This window comes from Desmodus rotundus, chromosome 12 (genome assembly GCF_022682495.2).
Source record: "Desmodus rotundus isolate HL8 chromosome 12, HLdesRot8A.1, whole genome shotgun sequence".
In the NCBI taxonomy this organism is placed as follows: Eukaryota; Metazoa; Chordata; class Mammalia; order Chiroptera; family Phyllostomidae; genus Desmodus; species Desmodus rotundus.
Genome location: NC_071398.1, coordinates 45,524,300 through 45,547,879, shown reverse-complemented (window position 1 = coordinate 45,547,879; position 23,580 = coordinate 45,524,300). Strand labels below are relative to the sequence as shown.

At 55.4% G+C, this 23,580-nt stretch overlaps 4 protein-coding genes across 5 annotated transcripts; 3 read left to right on the top strand and 1 right to left on the bottom strand.

Moving 5' to 3' along the window:
• Positions 1 to 505: 505 nt before the first annotated feature.
• FGF21 (fibroblast growth factor 21) lies at positions 506 to 2,037 on the bottom strand. Its single transcript, XM_024566285.3, has 3 exons — positions 1,629 to 2,037; positions 1,420 to 1,523; positions 506 to 891 (listed from the first exon to the last, which is right to left on the bottom strand). The coding sequence occupies exons 1-3, from the start codon at positions 1,858 to 1,860 to the stop codon at positions 598 to 600; spliced, it is 630 nt and encodes a 209-aa protein (XP_024422053.1). The 5' UTR covers positions 1,861 to 2,037; the 3' UTR covers positions 506 to 597.
• Positions 2,038 to 3,020: 983 nt separating this feature from the next.
• On the top strand, positions 3,021 to 5,213 carry FUT1 (fucosyltransferase 1 (H blood group)). Its single transcript, XM_024566322.4, is given in 7 exon segments — positions 3,021 to 3,034; positions 4,076 to 4,200; positions 4,203 to 4,280; positions 4,283 to 4,659; positions 4,661 to 4,814; positions 4,817 to 5,038; positions 5,041 to 5,213. Coding segments are annotated over 7 exon segments (1,110 nt in total). The 3' UTR covers positions 5,181 to 5,213.
• Positions 5,214 to 7,900: 2,687 nt separating this feature from the next.
• Positions 7,901 to 11,290, top strand: IZUMO1 (izumo sperm-oocyte fusion 1). The gene is made up of 9 exons (XM_053915921.1): positions 7,901 to 8,135; positions 8,484 to 8,558; positions 8,927 to 9,013; positions 9,281 to 9,301; positions 9,581 to 9,661; positions 9,847 to 9,947; positions 10,215 to 10,368; positions 10,687 to 10,900; positions 11,155 to 11,290. Exons 1-9 carry the CDS (start codon positions 7,901 to 7,903, stop codon positions 11,288 to 11,290), a joined length of 1,104 nt encoding a protein of 367 aa, XP_053771896.1.
• RASIP1 (Ras interacting protein 1) lies at positions 11,269 to 23,419 on the top strand. 2 transcript variants are annotated; one of them, XM_053915919.2, is made up of 12 exons: positions 11,269 to 11,682; positions 11,918 to 12,058; positions 12,616 to 13,301; positions 14,672 to 15,021; positions 17,487 to 18,140; positions 18,837 to 18,874; positions 19,106 to 19,257; positions 19,364 to 19,479; positions 20,652 to 20,895; positions 21,098 to 21,270; positions 22,308 to 22,455; positions 23,018 to 23,419. In XM_053915919.2, the coding sequence occupies exons 1-12, from the start codon at positions 11,375 to 11,377 to the stop codon at positions 23,215 to 23,217; spliced, it is 3,210 nt and encodes a 1,069-aa protein (XP_053771894.1). In that variant the 5' UTR covers positions 11,269 to 11,374; the 3' UTR covers positions 23,218 to 23,419. The 2 variants fall into 2 exon arrangements, with proteins under 2 accessions (XP_053771894.1, XP_053771895.1); XM_053915920.2 differs by having other exon boundaries at positions 11,270 to 11,682; positions 19,376 to 19,479.
• Positions 23,420 to 23,580: the final 161 nt, after the last annotated feature.

Genomic DNA, 23,580 nt, shown 5'->3' with positions numbered 1-23,580 from the left:
CTAGTCCCCTGTTCTCCTGGGACTCCCATGTCCAGATGTCCAGCCCTCTGGTCCTTTGGGGCCCAAGAGTGCCATCTTAGCACCAATAACACCCCCAGGATCCAAGAGACCTGCCCTAGCACTGAGGACCAAGATGTGGTCCCATTTCTAGCGCTACATGAACCCAGAACACTACACCTCCCATGAGGCTGTGGGCCTGCGGTGTCATTAAAAATAGTTCCCTGTTTAAAAAAAAAATCCCGTCATTGTGGTACCTCTGAGAAATAGTTCCACAGCGCGAACAGGAGGTTGGGGTAGAATGGGTGGGGATAAGCTCTGTCCTGTCCAGAGTCCCTGGGGACGCCTCATGGGAACAGAAAGCTGAGGCCCAGTGCCGGGGAGGCTGGGCTTTCTCACACCCCTTCGCCATGGGAGCCTGGGGGCTTTGAGGGTCAGCCGGGGAAGAGAAAGCAGATCCTGTTTCCTTTCAAACACACGCGTGCTCACTCTGATCTTTCTTTCAGGCTTTTTATTATTTCAAGTAAGAAAAGTAAAAATATAAATAAGATAAATAACCCAATAAATAAAGAGGAGACCCAATCATAAGCGCCTGTGGCTTCAGGATGAGTAGCTGGGACTTCGACCCTGCGAAGGCCACACCATGCTGAGGGGGTCCGAGGAGCTCACGTCTGGGGGACCAGGGGCTGGGACCCCTGGACTCTCGGGCGGCGGCACTGGGGGCAGGCCTGGCAGCGGCAGGAAGCGGGCGGGTCCCCAGTGGGGCAGGTCCCAGGATGCGGAGTTGTAGGGGGGCAGGCGGAGTGGGAGGCCTCGGGCCTCAGACTGGTAAATGTTGTACCCATCCTCCAGAAGCAGCTCCCGGAAGCTGCAGGCCTCGGGGTCGAAGTGGAGCTGAGGGGACGAGACCAGAGATCAGAGACACCGTCTCACCTCCTGCCACTGGACCCAGGGGTCCTGGCCTCCCACCCCTACCTCTAGGACACCCCTGGGCAGTCCTGCAAGGGCCACTTCCTGTCTCCACCTCCCAAGGAGGAACATTCCGGCCCAGGGAACAGTCAGAGCTCTCCGAGAGACCAAGCAGGGGGGTCTGGCTACCCCGTAAGGCCATGGTCATAGTGCAAGTTCCCTGAGTGACCCCGTGCCCGGCATGAGCCAGACACGTAGAAGCCCGTGGGGTCACCAAGGGTTAAGAGACCCAAGACTCGGTCTTTCAGGCCACTGTGCCATTCAGCAGCTTTGCGACTTGGGGCCAGGGGTGTCACTGCCTGAGCCTCTGTTTCCCCTTCTTGCAAACATTGATGACAACATCCCCACCTTCACGGGTATCAGTGAGGTCGGGCCATGCAGAGCACACAGACCCTAAGCGCACCCGGGTCGGTGGTGAAGGAGATGGGAGAAAGGGCCATCTTGGGAACTCACCGATCCGTACAGGGTCCCGTCTGGCCTCTGGCACAGGAACCTGGAAGTCTTCACTCCCAAGATTTGAATGACCCCTGGCTTCAGGGCTTTGAGCTCCAAGAGACCTGAGGGGAGAACACGATCAGATACTCAGACCCCCTTTTCCTGGCTCCAGGACTCCAGGCCCCCGGCCCCTCCCCCCTCAGGCCCAGTCCCGCCCTCTCACTCACTTTCGGGGCTCTGGGGGGCAGCCCCAGCCACTGTGCCATCAGCCCTGATCTCCAGGTGGGCCTCCGTCTCCTGGGCATCATCTGTGTAGAGGTACCGCTGCCGGACTTGGCCCCCGAATTGGAGGAGGGGGTTGGCATCTGGGATGGGGTACGCCTGGCAGGCTCCCAGGAGGACAGCCAGCACAGGGACCCACAGTCCCGGGCGCGGGAACCTGGTTTTGCACCAGCTCATCAGTGAATGGCTCCCGTCCTCAGGCGAGGTCTGGAACCTACAGTCTGAATCCACTGCAGGGTCTAGAAGCTGTTTCAGATGCTGGCGGTCTGAGGGAGCAGATGCTCGGGTTGCCGCTCAGGTGGTCCAAATGCACCTGGATTCTCAGCCGACGGACACCCAAGGCTCTTGGGATAGATGCAGAAGCTCCGGAATTTATATATCCTGACAGACCTGCCCAGTCATCATCCGTTCACCTGACTTGTGATATTTGACCCGCTTGGCAGGAGCAAGGATTCCACCGTGGCCGGGTCAGCCTGAACTGGTGATGCAATCAGGTGGTCCTTCCAGGTGGCGGCTCGGACTCCTAGGTCTGGGGGAGGAGGGGCTGGGTGCTGACTCCAGGGTCTGAGGGAAGGGGGGCTGGGGGCCTGGGCTCCTGGGGCTGGGGGAGGAGGGGCTGGGGGCCTGGGCTCCCAGGTCTGAGGGAGGTGGGGCTGGGGGCTCCTGGGCTCTAGGTCTGAAGGAGGAGGGGCTCGGAGCCTGTAAACTGCCTGCCTCCCTCAATGACTTTTGCAGATTGTGGCCCATCACTGGATTTTCTGCATCCCACCTGAATTTCTAGGTTTCTGGGGTCAGACACTGAGGATCCTCTGTCATCAGCAAATCAGTAAGTGACACAGGACGAAAGTGTTCTCTGCAAGGACACAGGTGTCCTGGCCCCCGAAGCCTCTCACCTGGCTGGGAGCCAACCTCCCATCCCAAGCTCGCCAACCCCTGCGCAGGAGCTGGTATACCAGCCATCCAGGCGTCTTCCTCCCTGATGCAATCCTGGCTATTTCTTTCACAAGAGAAGCTATTTCAGACCCAGACAAGGTGCTCCCAGAGCAGCCCGCATGGGTGGGCGTCTCTAATTCAGAGTTGGCTGGCAGGTGAGCCAGGCTCCCGAAATGGAAATTTTAAGACAGGCTAGTGAGCCAGGACAAGCAGAATGGGGAAACTGAGACAGTTACTGAAACAAGCAGTTTGCAGCCAAGTGGTAGGTAAACCTAGATGCCAAGCAGCTGGCAGCTACCTAATAAATCGTATCTTCCCTAAACCAAGGCCACTGAAGAGTAAATGGTTTGCACTTCTCCTCCTCAACCGGAGGGTCAACAGTCTAAATCGCCCTGCTCGGGGAGATGGCAGAGGTCCAGTCTGTGCCAGCCGCTCCCCAGGATGGGTGGAGTTAAGGGAGTCAGTCTCATTTTGGCGTATCAGCATAACGCTGATGAATATCCTATTGGCCATTCTTCCCAAGATCCCCCAAGCCCCAAGCCTTTAAAACTCTTCAAAACCCTTCAAAGGTTCTGGCAGGCTCTCCCTCTGAGAAGCATGCCCACGCCATTCCCTTCCCCCTCTTCTTCTCCTTCTCATTCCCCCACAGACAAGCATCCCCTAAGCTCTAGCGCCCCCAAGAGGCTTGCAACTAGAGAGCCATGGGCCGCAGCAGCTCCTCCTGGACTCACCTGTCCCCAAGCCCCAGCCCCCTTTAAAACTTTTAAATTGATTTTAGAGAGAAAGGAAGGAAGGAAAAGAGAGATAGAGAGAGGGAGAAATATTGACCTGGAGTCTGGGGTTCCGGGGCTACCGGGTGTAGACTACTCTCCGGCTACACCACGGAGAGGGGGTACCTGCCACCCGCCAGGAGCTCAGGTTAGTGGGAAGGGCGGATACCCCGCACCCAGCAGTCGCACCCCCAACCTCTAACTTTCTGTGACCCAAGGAGTCACCTCTACCCTCACTCCCCAGCCACTGCTCCCCGCCGAATCAAGATCCCTCATCAATCCTGGTCCTCCAGCCTCTCACTTTCTATGTGGCCTGCAGCTTCCTGTCGCCTCCTTGGTGGATTCTGTTCCTCACACAGAGGTACACATGAGAAAGGAGTTGGTGGAACACGGCCCAACTTCGGTGGGCCTTACAGGTCGGGGCAGTGAGGCCAGACAGCAAGATGGAGGCACAGGTGTGGAATCCTGGACTATTGCTCTCTTAGAAACCACCGATTTTCACCATTCACATCCCTGTACCCCCAAATTCCAAACCTCCAGCTTCTCCTCCCTCAGATCCAGGAGTCCTGGACCCTGATCCCCTTTTCCCTCAGACCCAGAGTCCAAACCCTGAAGGCCCTCGAGCCTTTCCTCCCTGACGCTTCCCTCAGGCTCTGAGCTTCTACTAACTCATCTTTTCTCCCCTGCAGCCATGTGGACCTCAGCCCATGGCACCTCTGTCTGACCTTCCCGCTAGTCCGTGTTCTTGCATCGATCTCCTTCCTCCACATCTCCCAAGACCTCCTCCACAATGTCCTGGACCTGCCCGTCTTGTTTGTGACCGACGCCTGGTGACAGGCCCTGTGGCCATCTTCCACCTGTCAGGCCCTCCGAGGAGCCCCAGCGCCCCCTCTTCTGTCTCGCACACCCTGCCTCCCTGTCAGGGACCTGGACTATCTCCCCCGATGGGCAGCTCAGTAATCCAATGGGGCAGTATGCCACTCTGCTGGCCCTGGCCTAGGCCTTCATCCTGCCCGCCAGGCCCACTGCCCTGGCCCCCGTGTTCTGCATCACCCTGCCTGTGCCAGTGCCTGGGGTGGACAGAGACACGCTGTGGCAGAAGCTGGACCTGCACGACTGGATGTCGGAGGAGTATGCCCACTTGCAGGAGCCTTTGCTGGAGCTCACTGGCTTCCCTTGCTCCTGGACCTTCTTCCACCATCTCCGGGATCAGATCCAGAGGGAGTTCACCCTGCACGACCACCTTCAGGAAAAGGCCCAGGATTTCCTGAGACCTGCCTCAGGTCTGCCTGCCCAGCACTGGGGTCCACCCACCCCACACCTTCGTGGGCATTCGCGTGTGCCGTGGGGACTATCTGGAAGTGATGCTCCATCACTGGAAGGGCGTGGGGGGCAATCCCGCCTACCTCCAGCAGGCCATGGACTGGTTCCAGCCCGGCACAAAGCCCCCATCTTTGGGGTCACCAGCAACGGCATGGGGTAGTGCCAGGGGAACATCGACACTTCCCAGGGGGGTGTGATCCTCGAAGGCGATGGGCAGAAGGGCTCCTGGGGCCAGGACTCCGCGCTGCTCACACAGCGCAATCACACCGGCATGATCGTTAGCACTCTTGGTGTCTGGGCTGCCTACCTGGCTGGTGGAGACACCGTCTACCGGCCAGCTGCACCTTGCCTGACTCCAGCTTCCTGAAGGTCTTCAAGCCCGAGGCAGCCTTCCTGCCTGAGCGGGTGGGCATTGACACTGACTTGTCCCCGCTCCTGAAATTGCCGAGGAGTCTTTTTGGAATAGTCTGACCCATCTACAGCCAGCATCAGGCGTCTCCAGAGGCCGAGCAGCTTCTGGCGGGCCTGCAGCAGGTGGGCCCCCATTTCCGGAGTGATTCTAGTTGGCTGGAATTTCAGAGAAAGGGAGGCTTTCAGCAACTGCCTGAACATTCTAGAAAGTATTTTCCTGATGGCTGGCAATGTCTGGGGAGGCTCACAACTGTTCTGCAAGGCACAGTGGCCACGTGTTGTTCCCAGCAAATATCTGGAGTACTTCTAGATGGCTGCCACCCAGGAATCAGAAACCACTTCCTCTAATGTTGACTACTGAGGTCTTTTACAGAAGAGATGTTTCTCTTTTCCTGGGCCCTTTGGACAGCAGAAACTCGTGGGTATTCTAGATCAAGCACTGGCCAACTCCCCTTCTGTGTTTCTGCAATGGTTCTAGATGGGGGGCTTGCTCTAGAGAGGGACGAACCCTGCAGGGCTCTCCCGGAGCGGTGGGGGTCCTGGAGTTCCGGAGCACTTCGGTGAAGAGTTAAGTCAATGTACAATCAGAAGCTCAACACCTACCAGCACCAGAAAGATTGACGGAAGACAAATTATGTGTAGCTGGGGCAGTTTCTGAGAAGAGTGAAACTATCCAACCTCTCGGCCCCTGGGAAAAAACCCACAAAGAACTTTATTTTTCAGCAGATAGGCTAAAACTTGGGAGGTGGAGGAGAGGGATGGCTGTCGAAATGCTGTAGCTTCTGAAGCAAGGCTTTCCAGAAATTTAGGGAAACTTTTTTTTTGAAGCTCAAAAACTACCAAAGACAGGCTCTGGATGGTGTGGCTCAGTGGATTGAGTGCCAGCTTGTGAACCAAAGGGTCCCCGGTTTGATTGACAGTAAGGGCATGCGCTTGGGTTGTGGGCCAGGTCCCCAGTAGGGGGTGTGTGACATGCAACCTCACATTGATGTTTCTCTCCCTCTCTTTCTCCCTCCCTTCCCCTCTCTCTAAAAATAAATAAATAGAGAAAAAAGAAAAACTGCCGAAGACAGGCAGTGCCCATTTTGGCTCCGAGTTTGGGTCGCCTCTCCCAATTAATGGTGTTTCTTCCTCTGCAGCTGGGCTGCTGGGTGAGATGGGATGGGTTTTCTGGAAGTCAGCTGGCAGAGATGTGTCCTCTGGACTTGCAGAAAGCTGCTGGAACTGTGCCCAATCATTGTCTCTCTGCCCCTGAATTCACAGAACTTAGTGAAAGCTGGCTTTGGCAATGAGGGATGGAAAGATTTGAGGGTATGCAGACCCTAGATTAATCTCATACCCAAGCAGGAGGACCCTTGGCCAAGGAGGATAGGATTCTTGACTAAGATTTCAGGAGCCCCTTGATGCTTTTTGAAGGGGGTGAAGGTAGATACTTTTACTACAGAATTGTCTAAGAATCGAAGCCCCTTTTTTAGTCTTCCCGAAGAGTTTTGAGGGGCTATTCACTTACTCAGCTGCCATAAGAGGGAGAGTGGGAGGTATGAATTAAAAGTCCACATCACCAACCCCTGTCTGTAGATTTTTTTGAAACTTGTGTGCATGAATGTGTGTGTGTTAGAAGGAGGAAAAGTGCAGAACTTCCAGGGACACTCATAGCTCATGTGTTGGGGTGTTCTCCTCGCTCAGATCTGGCAGTCTCTTGTTGCCAGACATGTCTCTGGACCCCAATTCTTTTCTCGTCTCTCACCATTGGCCCCCAGACCTCACTTTCCTCCGGGACCTTGGCAGAGGCTGGGAGAGAAGATGGGGCAAGAAGTGAGCACACAGTATAATTCTTTTTTTTATGTTAGTATTTTTTTTATTGTATTTTGTGCATTACCATTTACCCCCTTATACCCCCTTCCCCCCCCACACAGTATAATTATTGAACTACATTTCCCATAATGCCATGGGGGTGGCTTGCGGTTATCTGCGAGGGAGATATCCGGAGCCTTCTGGGAGTCGTAGTTCTAGGGCTGGGAATGGCCACTTTTCGCGTCCTCCTATCTCGATGCCTGGGGTCGTGGGCATCTAGCCTGAAGCCTGGGTCCCGGGGCCCAGGGAAGGGAAGAAGCTGAAGTCCAGAATTCCTTTCCTTGTTTCTGGAAAGCTGGAGCAGATAGGGTACTTCTATAGACGCTTCTATCGCTGCTGGGGAAGTTCGGGTCTGAAAAGGCAGCCGCCTCTGTGACATCAAGGCGTGATAGGCGGGGACTCCTTTGTTGCGGTCCAATCAGACTCAGAGTTGGGATCCTGGGCGGGGCCAAGGAAGCCCCAGGTAACATCTCTTGGGAATTCCTGGCTCCACGTAGAAAGCTAGATAGAAGAAGGAGGCTGTGGGAGTTACCTTGTAGATAGAAGCGAACTGTGACTTTGACACCAATCAAATCTCTGTACTGCGCAACCAACCTCACTCTCGCCTCTAACAAAATCGTTAATTTTAGCAGTGGGAAAATATTAGTAGAGTGGAAGGATGTGGCCGGGTCCTCCTCTCTCAAAGCCCTGAGAACCTGGACTCAGCTCTTCAGCGCACCCTAGTGTTTGAGGGTACAAGCCTCTGGAGATCGGCAGCGTCTGTTTAGGGTGCATCGGGACTCCTCGGTTCCCTAACGAGAATTGTGCGCCCTGCAAATTGGGGGTCCATTAGTCTCGGGGTAGGGCATCTCTTCGTTTAGCGCTCACCTCCTCGGGGTGAGAAGACTCTTCCCGGGGGTCTGCGCAGATTGAGCGCTCAGGCCTCAATGGGGCCGCGGCTTTCCCTCCTGGTAGGGGCGCTGGCCAGCTGCCTGCTTCCTGCCCTGGGTTGTGTCATATGTGATACAAAGGTCGTGGAGGCGCTAAACTCCTTGGAGACGGATTACTTGCCTGGCCACCTGGGGGCTGAGCATCACAAAAACTTGATGAAAAGGTTAAAGCAGACCGTGCAGGATTTCAAGGATCTGCCGATTGACGAGGATTCCTATATGGGGGTCGTCGGTGAGGGCGGGACGGAGCCCGGACTCCTGGGTCCTGGGAAAGGAGGGATCCGGAATAGGATTATTGGGTGCAGGGGGGAAAGGGCCGAAGGTAGAGTATCCTGGGTTCGAAAATGTAGCAGGCTTGGGTACGGATTTCAGGGTTCCTCAGGGCTAGCAAATACGGTGTTCCCCTACCCCTTATCCTGCAATTTAATGCAACAAAACTACAACTCCCAGAAAGCAACGGGAAAATAATCCCTTAACCAGGCGTGTCCTTGTCGAGTGGCCCTATGGGTATTGTAGTTTCTAAGACTAGGGAAGCCAATGAGACAGTAACAGTAAAATCTGGGGTTCTGTCTCCCCACAGATGAGCCCACGCTGGAAAAGGCATCCTGGAGTTTGCTGAAGGATCTGAAACGCATCACGGACAGTGGTGTAAAAGGCAAATACATGGAGGGGACAGGGGAGAGGGCTCCAGTTTCTCTCAGGGAAGTGATTGCTGGTGATGCCTGGTTGGGGAGGGGGTGGGGGGTGGTCAGGTACTGGGCTCTGGAGCCAGACTGCCTAGGTTCAGTTCCTGGCTCTGCCACTACCTTGCTGTGTGGCCTTGCCACTTCGTCGCCCCTAAAATGGAGACCGTAACAGTGCAGACTTATCCCACTTGTTCTTAGCCACTGTGTTAAGTGGCCATTCCATTTCAGGGTTCTTCCCTGAGATGCCATACAGTGAATGCCAGGCTCACAGAGAGGCAAACTTCCTTGCCTGGGAGGAAGGGAGGGGACCACTCTGTTTCAACCTGCTTCTTTCCAGGTGAGCTCCTGGTGAAGGAGCTGTTCTGGATGCTGAGCCTGCAAAAGGATACCTTTGCCAGATATGCCGCTCAGTTCCAAAAAGAGGGTGAGGAAAGATGAGAGTCCTGGACTCCAGCCCCCTCCTTCCACAGTCCAAGAGTCCCTGTCCCCAGCCCCTTGCTTCTCCAAGTCTGGTCCCTCAGCTCTCCCAACCACCTCCTTCAGATGCAGGGGTTCAGGCATCCAGCTCCTTCCTCCCCTCAAAGCCAGGAACTCCAGCCCCAGCCTCTTCCTTTGCCCCCTCTCTCATCCCCTTTAACTTAAAAATCTGATTCTCTCTCTCTCTCTCTCCCTTTGTTCTCTTCTGAGGCAGCTTTCTGTCCCAACAAATGTGGTAAGTCAGGATTGTGGGTACTGGCCCTCTCTCCCTCACCCCTGCACTGTGAATACCCAGCCTTTCGCCTCCCCGTTTTGGGTCTCGGTGTTTCTTCATTCTCCGCGTCTGAGAGGTTCCTGGGTCTCCAGTATTCCTTCTGCACAAGGCCATCTTGGGGAGCACTCTTTCCTGGTTAGACCCCGGCTTCTTACCTGGCTACGCTCCAGCCCCGCCCTGCCCTCTTCTTTTAGCCCCGCCCCTTCGCGGGCAAATACAGCCTTGGCCCTGCTTCTTCAGGTATGATGTTGCAGACTCTGATCTGGTGCAGTACCTGCGAGAAGCAGGTTCACGCTTGTCGGAAGTCCTTGGATTGTGGGGGTGAGAGAGCTGGGCCCAATAGGAGGGGTTGGTGCCAAAGGGGCGGAGCCAGAGGAGTGACTGAGTACACAGAGGGCGGAGACTACAGTCAGCTGGAGAGAAAAGGCGGGACGACCCCGTGGAAAGGGGCTGGGGGACGGCCAAGAGCCACAAAGAAGCATCGCACAGTAAATCCCTATCCCCAGAGCGCATAATCAAGGTCCATGAAATGGAAGACATGATCCTGGACTGTGAGCTCAACTGGCACCAAGCCTCTCAAGGCCTGACCGATTACAGCTTTTACAGGGTGGGGTCCTCCAACTCCTGTATCCTTGAAATCCAAGTCCATCAGGCCTGTGTGTCAACCCTCTATCCACAGGCCTGCACCACAGTCCCCATGACCCATGACCTACCAGGTTTGGCCACCACTGACCCCCTGGGGGCCCTTTACCCTGACCAGTACACCCAGGACCCCCATCTCCCCCGCCCTGAAGTCCCCGTGACCTTCTTACCCCTGTACTCCTGCAACCCCTGAATTCCCCAGGCCTCTGTGACCCCTTGAGCTTGGGTCTAGGTTTGGAGGAACAAGTCTGAGACCTTGGTGTCCAAGGGGAAAGAGCCCACCCTGACAAAGACCATGGTGGTCCCGAAGGATGCGGGGACTTATCGCTGCCAGCTGGACACCGTGAAATCCAGCCCCGCCACGGTCATCCGTTTTCATGTCAAAGGTCAGTGCTTGGGCAGTGGAACCAGGTATGGGATTCAGGGCTGGGGGAGGTCTCCTTCAGGGGTGTGGCTTATGGGAGAATAACTTCCTGCCGGGGTGTGGTTTCACGCCATGGAAGTGTCACTTCCTGCCCTGGGTGTGGCCTCTGGCCACAGTGGCAGGGCTCCCCCACTGGGTGTGTTCCAGCTAGGTGCAATTGGAGGCGCGCGATTGTCTTGTGGAGGGCCTCGGCCCTGGGGCAGGTGGGGTGGGAGGGCTTGCATTGGCCGGAGGGGCCTTCATGCTTTCCTAGGGCTATTCCTTCCTCCTCCTCTGTCAGTGTTGCCCAAAAGAATCGTGGAGGAGACATCGTCCTCAAACACCCCAAACCAGGCCGGGGTGGCCCCGGATGGGATCACTCAGGGTCCCCCCAAGTCGTCCACAACCCTCCAGTCCCTGTCACAGTCTCCGAAGGTGGAGACCGTGCTAAGAAGACTCCTGGTTGGGCTGCTGAGCTGGGGCTTTATGGTGCTGCTAGCCAGTATTACCATCTTGTGAGCTGCCCACTGAGGAAGGCAGGGATCGGGGTGAGGGGTGGGACTTCCAGGGCAGAGTGGGGTCTGGGAGCTACGGAACCCTTAAAGCTGGACTTCCATTGGGGGTGGTGCTTAGGAAAGCGTTTGGAGCTTACTTACCTAGGAGGGTGAAGCTTGGATTGTTGCTAGGATAAGATCAACTATAGGGAGGCTGGGATTTGATCTGGTTCGGCTATTGGCACCATTCCCCCAACCTCCCCCCACCCCCCCAGGATACTTTGCTATTGGGCTGAGAGGAACCCTGCATACTTCACGGATGCTGTGAAGCACTGGTTCAGCACTGGCAAGAAAGATGCTCCCAGCTCCACTGTTCCAGAGACAAAGACCAAAATTTCAAGGAGTCAATAAAGATTTATCTGTTTGTCTAAGTATCTGACTCACTCCTCCATAGGGATCCTAACTTTTCGTTCCCCGGAGAGGAGAGGTCTGGGGATGGTCTCCCATCTGAGGGAGGAGGGGCTGGAGATCGGGTCCCCTGGGTCCTGGCAGCGACGGAATTCCAGAATCAAGGAGTGGGGCAGAGTCAGCCCTACCCTCCCCCAGGCCCTGTTCCCTCACAGGACGCCCCCTCCCCGCTCTTCCTGCCGGGGTTTCCTCTTGCCTTTTCCTGTCCCCCACCCAGTGCTGGGAGCTGGGGCCGAGAGGAAAGGCTGGGAGCTGGGGCCAAGGAGCAGTGGGGTCAGAACAGACCCGGCCGACAGAGCCAGGGCCCCCCGGGTGCTGCTGGGACCCGAAGCAGGGTAAGAGCTGGGGACCCAGGAGTCCCGATCTCTCCTTCCTCAGACCCAGGAGTCAGTCCTCAGCCACTTCCCGTCCCCACATCCAAGAGTCTAGGCTCCCATCCCTCTCCTCTACCCAGACTCAGGATCTGAGCCCCAGTCTCCCCTGCTTGCTCTGACTGAGTCCAGGCACCCCTCCAGCCCATCCCCACCACTCAGAGCCTCAGGAGTTGGGGCCTCGCCCACCCTCCCTTAGGGCCATGCTATCTGGTGAACGGAAGGAGGGCGGGAGCCCCCGTTTTGGGAAGCTCCATCTCCCGGTGGGCCTGTGGATCAATTCTCCCAGGAAGCAGCTGGCCAAGTTGGGGAGGCGCTGGCCCAGCGCTGCCTCCGTCAAGTAAGTGCCCTTCTCCTCCAAACTCCTGCCCCGGCCCCAACTGCCTCCTGTCTGTCCTTGTTTATGTCCCAGACCCTGCACTGGGTAGCGCCAGGGACCCCTCACTGGGCGAATGAGCTGGCATTCGGGAGGCCACCGTGGGCCACAGTCATATCGGCGAGGGGTGGGGGGAGTGCTGGGCCTGGAGATGGACTTACGCCCAGGGACACAGGGATGGGGCCCCAGAAGGAGCGTGGGTTTGAGTCACCTTCCTCCCCTCCCTGCTCACCTCTTGCAATTTCCTTCTGTGGGACTCGCCTTTAGTTACTTATTTATTTATTTATTTTATCTCTCTCCTTGCCTCCGGCTTCTGCCCACCCTCCATTTCCATACACCCTACACTTCTCGCTTTCCTGTGGGTCTCTGTCCCCCCTCAATGGGTCTCTGTCACTCCACCTCTGGGTCTCTGTACCCTCTTGGTCTGGGTCTTTGTTCACCTTCCTCCTTGTGTGACTCCCCTATCTCTGCGTGTCCTGGGTCTCTCTCTCCCACATCTCTGCTCCTCCTCCGGCTCCCAGGTCTTCCTCTTCAGACACGGGGAGCCGCAGCAGCGAGCCACTGCCCCCGCCGCCGCCGCACGTGGAGCTGCGGCGGGTGGGCGCGATTAAGGCGGCCGGGGGAGCCTCGGGGAGTCGCGCCAAGCGCATCTCCCAGCTCTTTCGGGGCTCGGGCACCGGGGCCACGGGATCTGGCGGCACGGGAGGTCCCGGGACCCCCGGGAGCGCGCAGCGCTGGGCCAGCGAGAAGAAGCTGCCTGACCTGGCGGCGGGCGTGGCCCCCGAGCCCTCGCTGGCCACTCGCGCCACTGCGCCCCCGGGGGTCCTCAAGATCTTCGGCGCCGGACTGGCGTCGGGCGCTAACTACAAGAGTGTGCTGGCCACGGCGCGCTCCACGGCACGCGAGCTGGTAGCCGAGGCGCTGGAGCGCTATGGGCTGGCCAGCAGCCCCGGCAGCGGCCCGGGTGAGAGCAACTGCGTGGACGCCTTCGCGCTGTGCGACGCACTGGGGAGGCCGGCGGCCGGCGGTGTAGGCAACGGCGAGTGGCGGGCGGAGCACCTGCGCGTGCTGGGCGACTTGGAGCGCCCGCTGCTGGTGCAGGAACTGTGGCGGGCGCGGCCAGGCTGGGCGCGGCGTTTCGAGCTGCGGGGCCGCGAGGAAGCTCGCCGCCTGGAGCAGGAGGCTTTCGGGGCTTCGGACAGCGAAGGTGAGCGGGCCCGCGGGACAGGGGCTGACTTGGGGGAGGGGCCAGTGGGAAGGAAGGGCTGGGTTTGGGGGCGGAGCCAGAAAGGCGGGGCTTGCAGGGCGTGAAGACGGTCCCTTGTAAGGGTCCTGGGCGGGACCTGCAGCGCCAGGTCTAGGGGAAGTAGCAGTGGGGCCGCACCAGGGTCAGCCCGAAGGGCTAGGCCAGAGCCCCTGGGGTAAGCGCAGCGTTCATGGGAGGGGCCTATGATGTTGGCTGGGGCGGGGCTTGCAGAATAGAGTAGCCTGGAAGAAGAAGTATTGGGTGGGGCCTCTCAAAGCAGTAGGTTGAAGTGGTTCTGCTCCTGAGGGGCAGATTTGTGTGGATGGAGACCAGAAAGTGGTGGGTGGTGGGTGCGAAGAAATGTGCTGCCAGATCAAAGCTTAAGAAGGGGCGGGACCTCAGAGGGGCGAGCCTTAGAGCAGGTGGCCTTGAACTGGGTTGGCGGCCAAGTCCGAGTGCGAGGGTTGGAGGGTGCGCGGCAGAGCCTGGCATGAGTGGGGCCAGGCTTACAGGAGTAGGTGCTGCTCAAAGAGCCCTGTACCTCTTTTCTGTTTCCGGTCTCCTTTTGGGAGGTAGAGTGGTGTGGCAATTAAACTGATGGGTTTTGAACTCAAGAGAGTCCAATCCATTCTTAGCCAGTTAAACTCAGCGAAATGCTAAGTGAAGATTCAATGAGATCGTGTACATAAATAATCTCAGCACAGTGCCTGGCACATTAGTTGCTTAATAAGGAATGGCAATTATAGCCATCGTTGCCTTTATTTACCTTCCTTCAAACAGTATTCGTTGGGCACCTGCCCTGGGCCACGCATTATTCAGGGCCCTGGGGGAATACAATGCGGACACTGACAGGTGAAGTTTCCTTCCTCCTAGATTCTATAACCTAGCGAGAAACACATCAGTTCACTAGTTTGCCTCATTTCTGCTAGGCACCTACCATGTGCCAGGGCTATGCTGGGCCCAGACAAAGCCCAAAGTGCCCAGGCATGCTGCTCTCTGCTTCAGCTTGGAATGTCAGGGAAGGGTGTTTTGTTTCCCTGGGGGCAGGGTCTTCTCTGTTCACTACAAAGTGCCCAGAACGGTGCCCAATACATAATAGGTGCTCAAAATATATTAGTCGAATGAATGAATGAATTTCTCAGATGAAAAGACGGGTAGGAGTCAGACAGAAAGTATGTTCCATGCACAGGGAACAGCATATGCAAAAACCTAAATATGGGGAGCAGCTTCATCTCTCTGCAGCCAGTTCTTGGTCTCTTGATAATCTCCAGATCTCTGAGTCTGGGCTTTTTTCAAGTCGCGGCCTCGTTGCTTTTGATCTCTCTCTGCAGGCACAGGCCCTGCCTTGTGGCGGCCACAGAAGAACCGCTCCCGGGCGGCATCTGGTGGGGCGGCGCTGGCCAGCCCTGGCCCAGGGTCAGGGCCCCAGGCTGTGTCAGCGGGCAAGGAGCGCTCGGAAAATCTGTCTCTGCGGCGCAGTGTGTCAGAGCTCAGCCTGCAGGGTCGTCGGCGGAGGCAGCAGGAGCGCAGGCAGCAGGCAATTAGCATGGCCCCAGGGGCAGCGGACCCCCAAATCGGGCCTACAGACCCTGGCGACTTTGATCAGTTGACTCAGTGCCTCATCCAGGCCCCCAGCAACCGGCCCTACTTCCTGCTGCTCCAGGGATACCAGGATGCCCAGGTAAGCACAGTCTGTCCTACGGAGAGGGCCCTATGCTCCACTCTTCGGTTAAAGGGTAACAGAAACTACAACTCCAGAATTCCTTGGGTCATGGAAGTCTCAGTTATGCTGGAAGGCGTGGTCCCAGAACGGCAGGAGATATTGTCAGAGAGGATAGTGGGAATGGTGGATAGAGGATCAGAAAAGATTCTGGGACAAGTAGGGAATAGTTTATTGCATTCGAAGTTGAGGGAAAGCAGTGTTTTTCTCAAGGGTGCATGAGAGAGCCTATTGTAGAAAGGAGATCTGCTTTAAGTGTCTATTTCTTGAGGGGGAGTAATAGAATAGTCTATCTTCTGGGTAAGCCTGTGTTTTCAGCGCAGGAGTGGACTCATCCTTTTTTAAAGACTTTATGTGTTTGTTTTTAGAGGGAGGGGAAAGGAGGAAGAGAGAGAGAGGGAGAGAAACATCAATGTGTGAGACAAACATCTATCAGTTGCCTCTCGCACACCCCCAACCAGGGACCTGGCCCACAACCCAGGTATGCACTCTGACCAGGATTGAACCCGTGACCTTTTGCTTCCAAGACGAGCCGATCAACCCACTGAGCCACACCAGTCAGGGCAGCCTTTTTTAAAAGGTTGTTTACATTGGAATGATTTGACCATTGTTGATGGGGGCAGGTGGTCCTGATCCTTCTATTTTACATATTTAGGTGGCAATAGACTTTGTTTATTAAGGTTCAGACAGGGGGAAAGGACTAGCAGTTGGGGGTCATAGAACTGTAATGTGTTAGTGGGAATACTCATTTTTGGGTGATGAGTAGAAGAACCGTCCTTTTGAGGTTGTTGGCTTCTGCCAACAGTGGAACCGCCAAGCTCAACAGGCACCATTGGGATCAGCGAGAAAGTCCTAGAAGTTTGTGGTGTTAACTGAACGGTTCCATTTGTACTGTCAGGGAGAGATCCATCTGGGCTGGCGGCTTGGCTCCGTATATGGGTGAGCGTTTAAGACTATTCAGAGAAGAGCTTGCACAGAAGAATTCACTCCTTTGTTGAGACAATGGGGTGGGGCAAGTCCATTGTAGAAAGGGGTTTCCATATACCACCAATGGCCCATTCCTCCAGACAAGACTGGAGAAAGGAGGGTCTATTTTGGGAACATAGTAAAATTGGAAGGATCTCCTTGGAGATTATAAGACAGTCTGTTATGGGAGGAGGAGGAAGCATTGGAAACATTCGTTCTTTTGGGTGACGGTTGTGAGACATTTCCTTTGTAAGAAAGAGGCTTTACTGGAAGTGTCCCATCCTTGGAAACAGGAGAAAGAGGTGAATCTATTATAGAAAGGAATTTGTTTGCATTTCTCTATTTGTGGGTTGTTGCAACCTGAGAGTTCATTGCATGTGCTGTGGAAGCATCCCGTCTCCGTGGAAGGAGGAGGAGAGCCCAGCTTAGAAATGGACTTCATATATTTTGGATCATTCCATTCCTTGAGACAGGGATGGAAAACGGGAGATTCTCCCTTCACAAGGTGGTCAAGCTGGGAAGGTCCATCTTTCTAGAGAGGTAGATGAGCAACTGCGTTGGAAGAAGGGGACTCTAGAAAAGTCCGTCTTGGGGGGAAAGGTAATATGGGAGAGTTTGGTGTAGGAAGAGGATTTGGGAATATCAGAATGACTTCCCTCAGACCTGAGTGGAGAATGGAGGGTCTGTTTTAGGAAGGGAGTCAGTCTGAGCTCCTCCACTTTTACAGGGTGGAGATGGGAGAGTCATTTTCTGGGACGGGTCTTCTGCAATGCACCTCTTCACTTGGTGGATGAAATGGGACACTCCATTATAAGAGGAGGGCCTCCTCAAAAACATGTATTAATATGGTGGGGTCACTAGAAGTGCCACTATTTGGAGATGTCCTTGGAAACATCCTTTTGGGGGATGGGAATATCGAGAGCACCCATTGATGGAAGGGAGAGTAGCTTTGGAAACATCCAACATGGGAGAGGGGGTAATAGGTGAGTCCATTGTAGGATTATGTCTCCTTGGAAGCAGGTCCATCACAGGGTGGAAAACAATGAGTCCATTGTAGAAATGGGGTGTCCTTGGAAGAGTACACTCATGGGATGGAGATAATGGGAGAAATCTCTGTTCAAAAGGGGAGTCTCTTTAAAAGTATGTGTTCCTTGATTTGGGAGTATTGAGAGCAACCATTTTTGGAAACAGAAATGTCTCTAGAAGCCTCCATCATGGGGGTGGGATGATGGGTGAGTGGGGCCAGGGATAGGGAAATGGGCATGATCCTTGGGGAAAGAAGCTTTGCTTGGACAGGTCTATTCTTGGGGGTGGGGGGCGGGCAGCGGGGTAGTCCTTGGCAGTGTTCATGCGCGGGAGGTGGTTGGTTGATGGGAGAGTGGACTGTCCTAAAGACGCCTCTTTGAAAGCCTCCATCCCTGGGAAACGGTATCCTTACCGCGTCTTCACACTCCCGGTAGGACTTCGTGGTCTACGTGATGACGCGGGAGCAGCACGTGTTCGGCCGGGGTGGGAACTCCTCAGCCCGTGGTGGGTCCCCGGCCCCATACGTGGACACCTTTCTCAACGCCCCAGACATCCTGCCACGTCACTGCACGGTTCGTGCGGGTCCTGAGCCCCCGGCCATGGTGCGTCCATCCCGGGGCGCCCCGGTCACACACAACGGGTGCCTGCTGCTGCGGGAGGCCGAGCTGCACCCGGGCGACCTGCTGGGGCTGGGCGAGCACTTCCTCTTCATGTACAAGGACCCCCGCACGGGGGGCTCAGGGCCCGCGCGGCCGCCGTGGCTGCCTGCACGCCCCGGGGTCGCGCCTCCAGGTCCTGGCTGGGCCTTCTCTTGCCGCCTGTGCGGCCGTGGCCTGCAGGAGCGTGGCGAGGCGCTGGCCGCCTACCTGGACGGCCGCGAACCCGTGCTGCGTTTCCGGCCTCGCGAGGAGGAGGCACTGCTCGGTGAGATCGTGCGCACCGCGGCCTCCGGCGCCGGGGACCTGCCACCACTCGGGCCCGCCACGCTGCTCGCTCTGTGCGTGCAGCACTCGGCGCGGGAGCTGGAGCTGGGCCACCTGCCGCGCTTGCTGGGCCGCCTGGCCCGGCTTATCAAAGAGGCTGTCTGGGTGAGCGACCCTACCACTGCCCAGCCCCATTTACACCCCAGGTCCCCCCCCCCACCTCTCACCACCCTCGCCACCTTTCACCCCGGGTTTGTAGTTGGGCAGGGTGATACCAGTCTTCCATGGTGCCTCAGGGGGGGCTTGGGCTATAAAGCAGGGGGTCGGATGGGATGCTGGGACTTGTGGATTCAACCCCTCTGCAGTATCCACCTTTGCAGCTGTGGGGCAATGGAAGAAACTTACGGGAGATGGAGATGCGGGGTGGGGAAGGGGGGCAGAGATCCCATTATATGAAAAGTTGGAAGAGGCTATTCTGAGAAGTGAGGCAGGAAGCCCATTGGGTCTGAAGCTTGGAGTGGGTGAGACCATTCCTAGAGGTGAGGGAGGGCAAACCCAGAAGAGCCAGGGAGAAGCTGTGGGGGAGAGGGGGTTACATTCTAGTAAGCTCGGGCCTGTTAGAGGGTTTAGGAAGTTTCTTGGGGGTAAGAAGCAACTCTGAGAAGTGGACCTGAGGGAAATGGACCACGCACCATCACAGAGGTGCATGTTTTAGAAGACGAGAGTCCGTTCTGAAGCTGGAGAGTTAGAGTCCATTTGCAAAGTGAGGAGAGTCTCTGTCCAAAAAGGGGCTTCTAGAAAAACCCATGGGCCTGTCTCCCCAACCTCCCTCACTTTGATTCTAATCTTACTGTTCCACAGGAAAAGATTAAGGAAATTGGAGACCGTCAGCCAGAGAAGTAAGAGAAGTTCTGGGGAGAAGCCTCTTCAGGGATGCATGGGTTGGGGGTTCCAGTCATTTCTGTGCGCTCCACACGTGTCCTAACGCAAGTTTCTGCTCTTCCTCGGGACTCGACTAGTCCAGTCGGGAAATGGGGGTTAGACTCAATTCGCAACTAGACCCAGATCTCAGGGTTTGGACACTACGGTGGGGTTGGACAAGGATCACAGGTCCCATCCTCCTTCCCCAGCCACCCCGAGGGCGTCCCTGAGGAGCCCTTGACCCCCGAGGCTGTATCCGTGGAGCTGCGGCCTCTCATGCTGTGGATGGCCAACGCCACAGAACTGCTGAGCTTTGTGCAGGAGAAGGTGCTGGAGATGGAGAAGGAGGCCGACCAGGAGGGTGAGCTCAGGCCCAGACACAGGCCTGTCCAAGCCCCCTGCCGCTTCCTGAACCCGGGGACCTGGGCTCCTGCCTGCCAGCCTCTGGTTCTCCGTCTCACCCCCAGACATACCCTCAGACCCACAGCTCTGCAATGACCTGGAGTTATGCGACGAGGCCATGGCCCTCCTGGACGAGGTCATCATGTGTACCTTCCAGCAGTCTGTCTACTACCTCACCAAGGTTGGCCTGGACCCCCGCTTCCTCTTTGGCATCCCTTAACTTCCCGTGTGAACTCCCTCACGTGGCTCTGATGTCACTTCCTACTTGACCTCACAAGATTTCCTGCTTCACTGATATCACTTCCCATTTTGCTAGTCTGACAGCACTTCCTGTTTGAGCCTATGTCACTTCCTGACTTCCTGGGTTCTCTTCCCATCTCTGCAACTGTCCCCTCTTGAGAGTCTGGCCTCCCTACCTAATGTTTATACCACATTACCACAGTTGGAAACTCCCTTTTCCTAATTTCAGTCACTGATACGTTGTTAGATAGATAAGCAGGCATATAGATACAGCTAGATCAAACAGTGTTAGCGACTGTCATTTAAACTAAAGGTCCCCTTTCATCAGTCCTCACGCCCTGCGTCTGCTGACCTCACTTTCTGCAACTGAATTCACTCCCTTTTCTGAGCCACAGGCCTTTTCCTCCCCAGAGTGCCCCCCTCTACAGGAGCTGCTTGCTGCCCCAGGTGCCCACCACCACCCTTGCCCTTAACGTTGCTTCTTGGAATTCTCAGGGTTTCTGGCTTATGGGGGCCCGATTCCCTATCTGTGAAATGAAAGGGGACAGATAATCTATGTCCCTTGAGGAGCCTTGATTTGCGAACCCCTTTCCTTCAAGGCTTCGCTTCCTGCACATCCCTGCCAAGCACGGTGTTCTTTCTTTTCTGGCTCTGACCTCATTTCCTGTCCTTGTCATCTCACTTTCCACTGGCTAACTGCCACCCCACTCCCACTTCCTGACTCTCCATTCTTTCTCTTTCCTTCGGGAATTCTGGGTAAATCACTTTGATTGAAGGGGGGGCCTCTTTGTTCAGTACCCTTTGTCCTCCTTGAGCTGTTTCTGCTGAGGAGCTGTGTCCCATAAGGCACCAGGGGTGGTCTTAAAATATCGAAGAAACTTCTTCAAAGCCTTTCTTAAGACTTGGGGTGTCCCAGGCCTGAAGAATGCTAGAAACCCAACTGGAAAGTAAGAATTTGCTCATAGAGCAACACCTTTAGGGTGTTGAAAGCAGAATGGACTGCAATTCCCAGAAACCTTTGGTGGAGCTCTCCAATATGTCCATGGGCTACTACCCTGCCACCTCTAGGGAGCTGTGGTCTCATCACTTGTTTGCATCTCTGTATCTCCTTAGACTCTCTATTCAACGCTGCCTGCTCTCCTGGACAGTAACCCTTTCACAGGTGGGGCAGAGCTTCCGGGACCTGGCGCGGAGCTGGAGGCCATGCCTCTGGGTTTGAGACCTACCCTAGGCGTGTTCCAGGCAGCTCTGGAACTGACCAGCCAGTGCGAGCTGCATCCGGACCTTGTGTCGCAAACGTTTGGCTACTTGTTCTTCTTCTCCAATGCATCCCTTCTCAACTCACTGATGGAACGAGGTGAGGGTCAGACTGGGAAGGGCAAAGAGGCAGAGACAGACCACTGAGATCCATGTTGAGCCAGACACATAACAAGCTAAGGCCTAACCTTTAGGGGTTCTGGAAAGCAAGCTCCAGATCCCCAGCTGGAGGACAGGAAGGGTCAGGGAGGCAGAAGGGCAGGGTCCACGCACCCATTGCTGTTCATATCCTTCCCCCACAGGTCAAGGCCGACCTTTCTATCAATGGTCTCGAGCTGTCCAAATCCGGACCAACCTGGACCTTGTCTTGGACTGGCTGCAGGGGGCTGGGCTGGGGGACATTGCCACTGAGTTCTTCCGGAAACTCTCCATGGCCGTGAACCTGCTCTGTGTGCCCCGCACATCCCTGCTCAAGGTGATTCCTGACCCTTGACCTCTGACTCCTCAGTCATCCTCTGTGTTCAGCTTATCCTTGGATCTTCCCTTGGACTCCACATTATCATCAGTCCCAGCTCGGACACCATGGATGATGCATTGGCAGCTAGAAGGAAGAGTCCCACAAGTATCCAAACAGCTGCATCTGAATCCCAGTGGGACTTATTAAAAATAGTTATCGCGGTCCTGCAAGGCCCCACCCCTCAGACATACTGATTCAGGAAGTCTAGTATGAGAGGGATGTGATGGTTAAAACACTCATTGAGCATAAACCACATGTCAGACACTATTTAGCATTTCTAGCTGAATGCCCCATCAGGTAGGTTATTGATTGACATTTTTTTCTCAGACCAGGAAACTGAGAATCAGGATGACTAGGTCACTTGATTTCATTTATTTATTTTTGTCAAACTTTTGCAGAGTATTTAATAAGTACAGGGAGTGTTCTAAGTACTTTATAATCTTGCCATATGGGATATTCATAATAATCCTAGTAGGTAGTTCCTAATCTCCCCCAATTTATGGGTGAGGGAAGTGGGGCACAGTGACTTGCCAGAAGGTAATAAGGCGCCAAGCTGGAGTTTTTGAACCCGGACAATCTAGATCCAGAGTCTGTGGTTTTAACCACCCTCACGATTCAGATGCCAGCTAGGTTAGGTGTGGAAATTTTCAAAGATACAAAAAATAGCCACAGTGGAATATGAATCCCCATACACTCATCACCAACTTCAATACTATGAATGAATGGCTAATTTTGTTTCTTCTCCATCCCAGCCTACTCCTATCTTCATTTATTCTCCAGCAAATCTCATTAAAAAAAAAAAAAAAAAAAAAAAGGCTGAGAGCACGCCCTTACCTAGCATCACTTTGGTGACAACCAGGCTTCACAGTGCCCAAAAGACATTGCACCCACACCGGTGCATCTTACTGCATCCACCCGCTTCACGGAGGGCTCTCCATTTAGGATCTCAGCTGCTCCATAGCGATCAAAGCTTTCTCAACTCATCTTCCCACCAGGCTTCATGGAACAGTCTACGCACTGACCATCCCACACTGACCCCTGCTCAGCTCCACCATCTGCTCAGCCACTACCAGCTGGGTCCTGGTCGCGGGCCTCCACCTGCTTGGGACCCTCCCCCTACAGAACGAGATGCTGTGGACACAGGTGAGGACAGATGGGGGACAGGCATTGTGACTATCGGCTTTCTTCTGTCCTCAGGACCTCAGAATCCATAGCCCCAGCCCATTCCTCCTTTTGACTCAGGATTTTGGACCCCTAGCCCTCTCCTCCCCCAGTCACGAAGTGCTGGACCTCAATTCCCTTCTCTCTAGGATACAGGAGTTCAAGCCGCCAGCCCCCTTGTTTTCCTAGGGGTTCAGATCCCCCAGCTTGTTTCTCCCACAAACTACCCTCCCTGTTATCTAGGAGGCCCTGGTCCAGAACCTCCATTCGAAGGAATCTGTAAAACTAGATTTCTAGCCCTTTCTTCCTCATGGACCCAAGAACCCAATAATATCACCCGTTTCCCAGGCAACTGTATCCTTTCATAGTCTGAACTACAACTCCCATGATGCTTGGAGACTCCAAAAGTCAGTTTGAGTGGACCCCCGCTCCAGGAGTTGCTGGGGATTGAAGTATTCTTCCTTCCGATGTGACGCAGCCTCTTTTTGACATTTCTGCCTAACGCCCATTTTCATATTTTAACTCCGTGTTTTCTCTCTCATAGGGGACATCTTCGAAAGCTTCTCCTCCCACCCTCCCCTCATCCTGCCTTTGGGAAGCTCGCGCCTGCGCCTCACAGGGCCGGTGACGGACGACGCCCTGCACCGTGAACTGCGCAGACTCCGCCGCCTCCTCTGGGATCTTGAGCAGCAGGAACTTCCGGCCAATCACCGCCACGGGCCTCCTGTGGCCACGCCTCCTTGAAAACTAATAGAAACGAATGCGCGAGCCTTGAAAACTCGCATTCGACTCTAAGGAGCCCTCCTGAGCGCAGAACTTTCTGGGAGTTGTAGTTCCTTCCCGCTTGGAATGCTGGGAGTTTGAGTTTTGGGGTCGTAGAGGATGGGACGGTGGGTAGATGGGCTTGGGTTTTGAGTGCCACGAGAATTAAAGGTATCTTTGGTATTGACAACGCCTCACTTGTGGAGCCCGGGGAGCGAGTGTGATGATTTCCTGCGGAAACCAGCGCCGGGGCCCTTGCCTGGAGCGTTGGGCTCTTGCCGACTTCGAGGGGGTATTTATAACCACGGCCTCAGCTTGCCCTCTTGCTCGTAATCCAACCCAGGA

Bases quoted from the DNA above. Each gene is read 5' to 3' on its own strand.
- IZUMO1 (XM_053915921.1), top strand. From the start codon at position 7,901: ATGGGGCCGCGGCTTTCCCTCCTGGTAGGGGCGCTGGCCAGCTGCCTG. The intron at 8,136-8,483 runs GTGAGGGCGGGA...GTCTCCCCACAG, and splicing joins TTCCTATATGGGGGTCGTCG to ATGAGCCCACGCTGGAAAAG. The intron at 8,559-8,926 runs GCAAATACATGG...GCTTCTTTCCAG, and splicing joins CACGGACAGTGGTGTAAAAG to GTGAGCTCCTGGTGAAGGAG.
- FGF21 (XM_024566285.3), bottom strand. From the start codon at position 1,860: ATGAGCTGGTGCAAAACCAGGTTCCCGCGCCCGGGACTGTGGGTCCCT. The intron at 1,524-1,628 runs GTGAGTGAGAGG...TTCTCCCCTCAG, and splicing joins TGCCCCCCAGAGCCCCGAAA to GTCTCTTGGAGCTCAAAGCC. The intron at 892-1,419 runs GTGAGTTCCCAA...TCGTCCCCTCAG, and splicing joins ACGGGACCCTGTACGGATCG to CTCCACTTCGACCCCGAGGC.
- RASIP1 (XM_053915919.2), top strand. From the start codon at position 11,375: ATGGTCTCCCATCTGAGGGAGGAGGGGCTGGAGATCGGGTCCCCTGGG. The intron at 19,258-19,363 runs GTGAGCTCAGGC...TCTCACCCCCAG, and splicing joins GAAGGAGGCCGACCAGGAGG to ACATACCCTCAGACCCACAG. The intron at 20,896-21,097 runs GTGAGGGTCAGA...CTTCCCCCACAG, and splicing joins CAACTCACTGATGGAACGAG to GTCAAGGCCGACCTTTCTAT.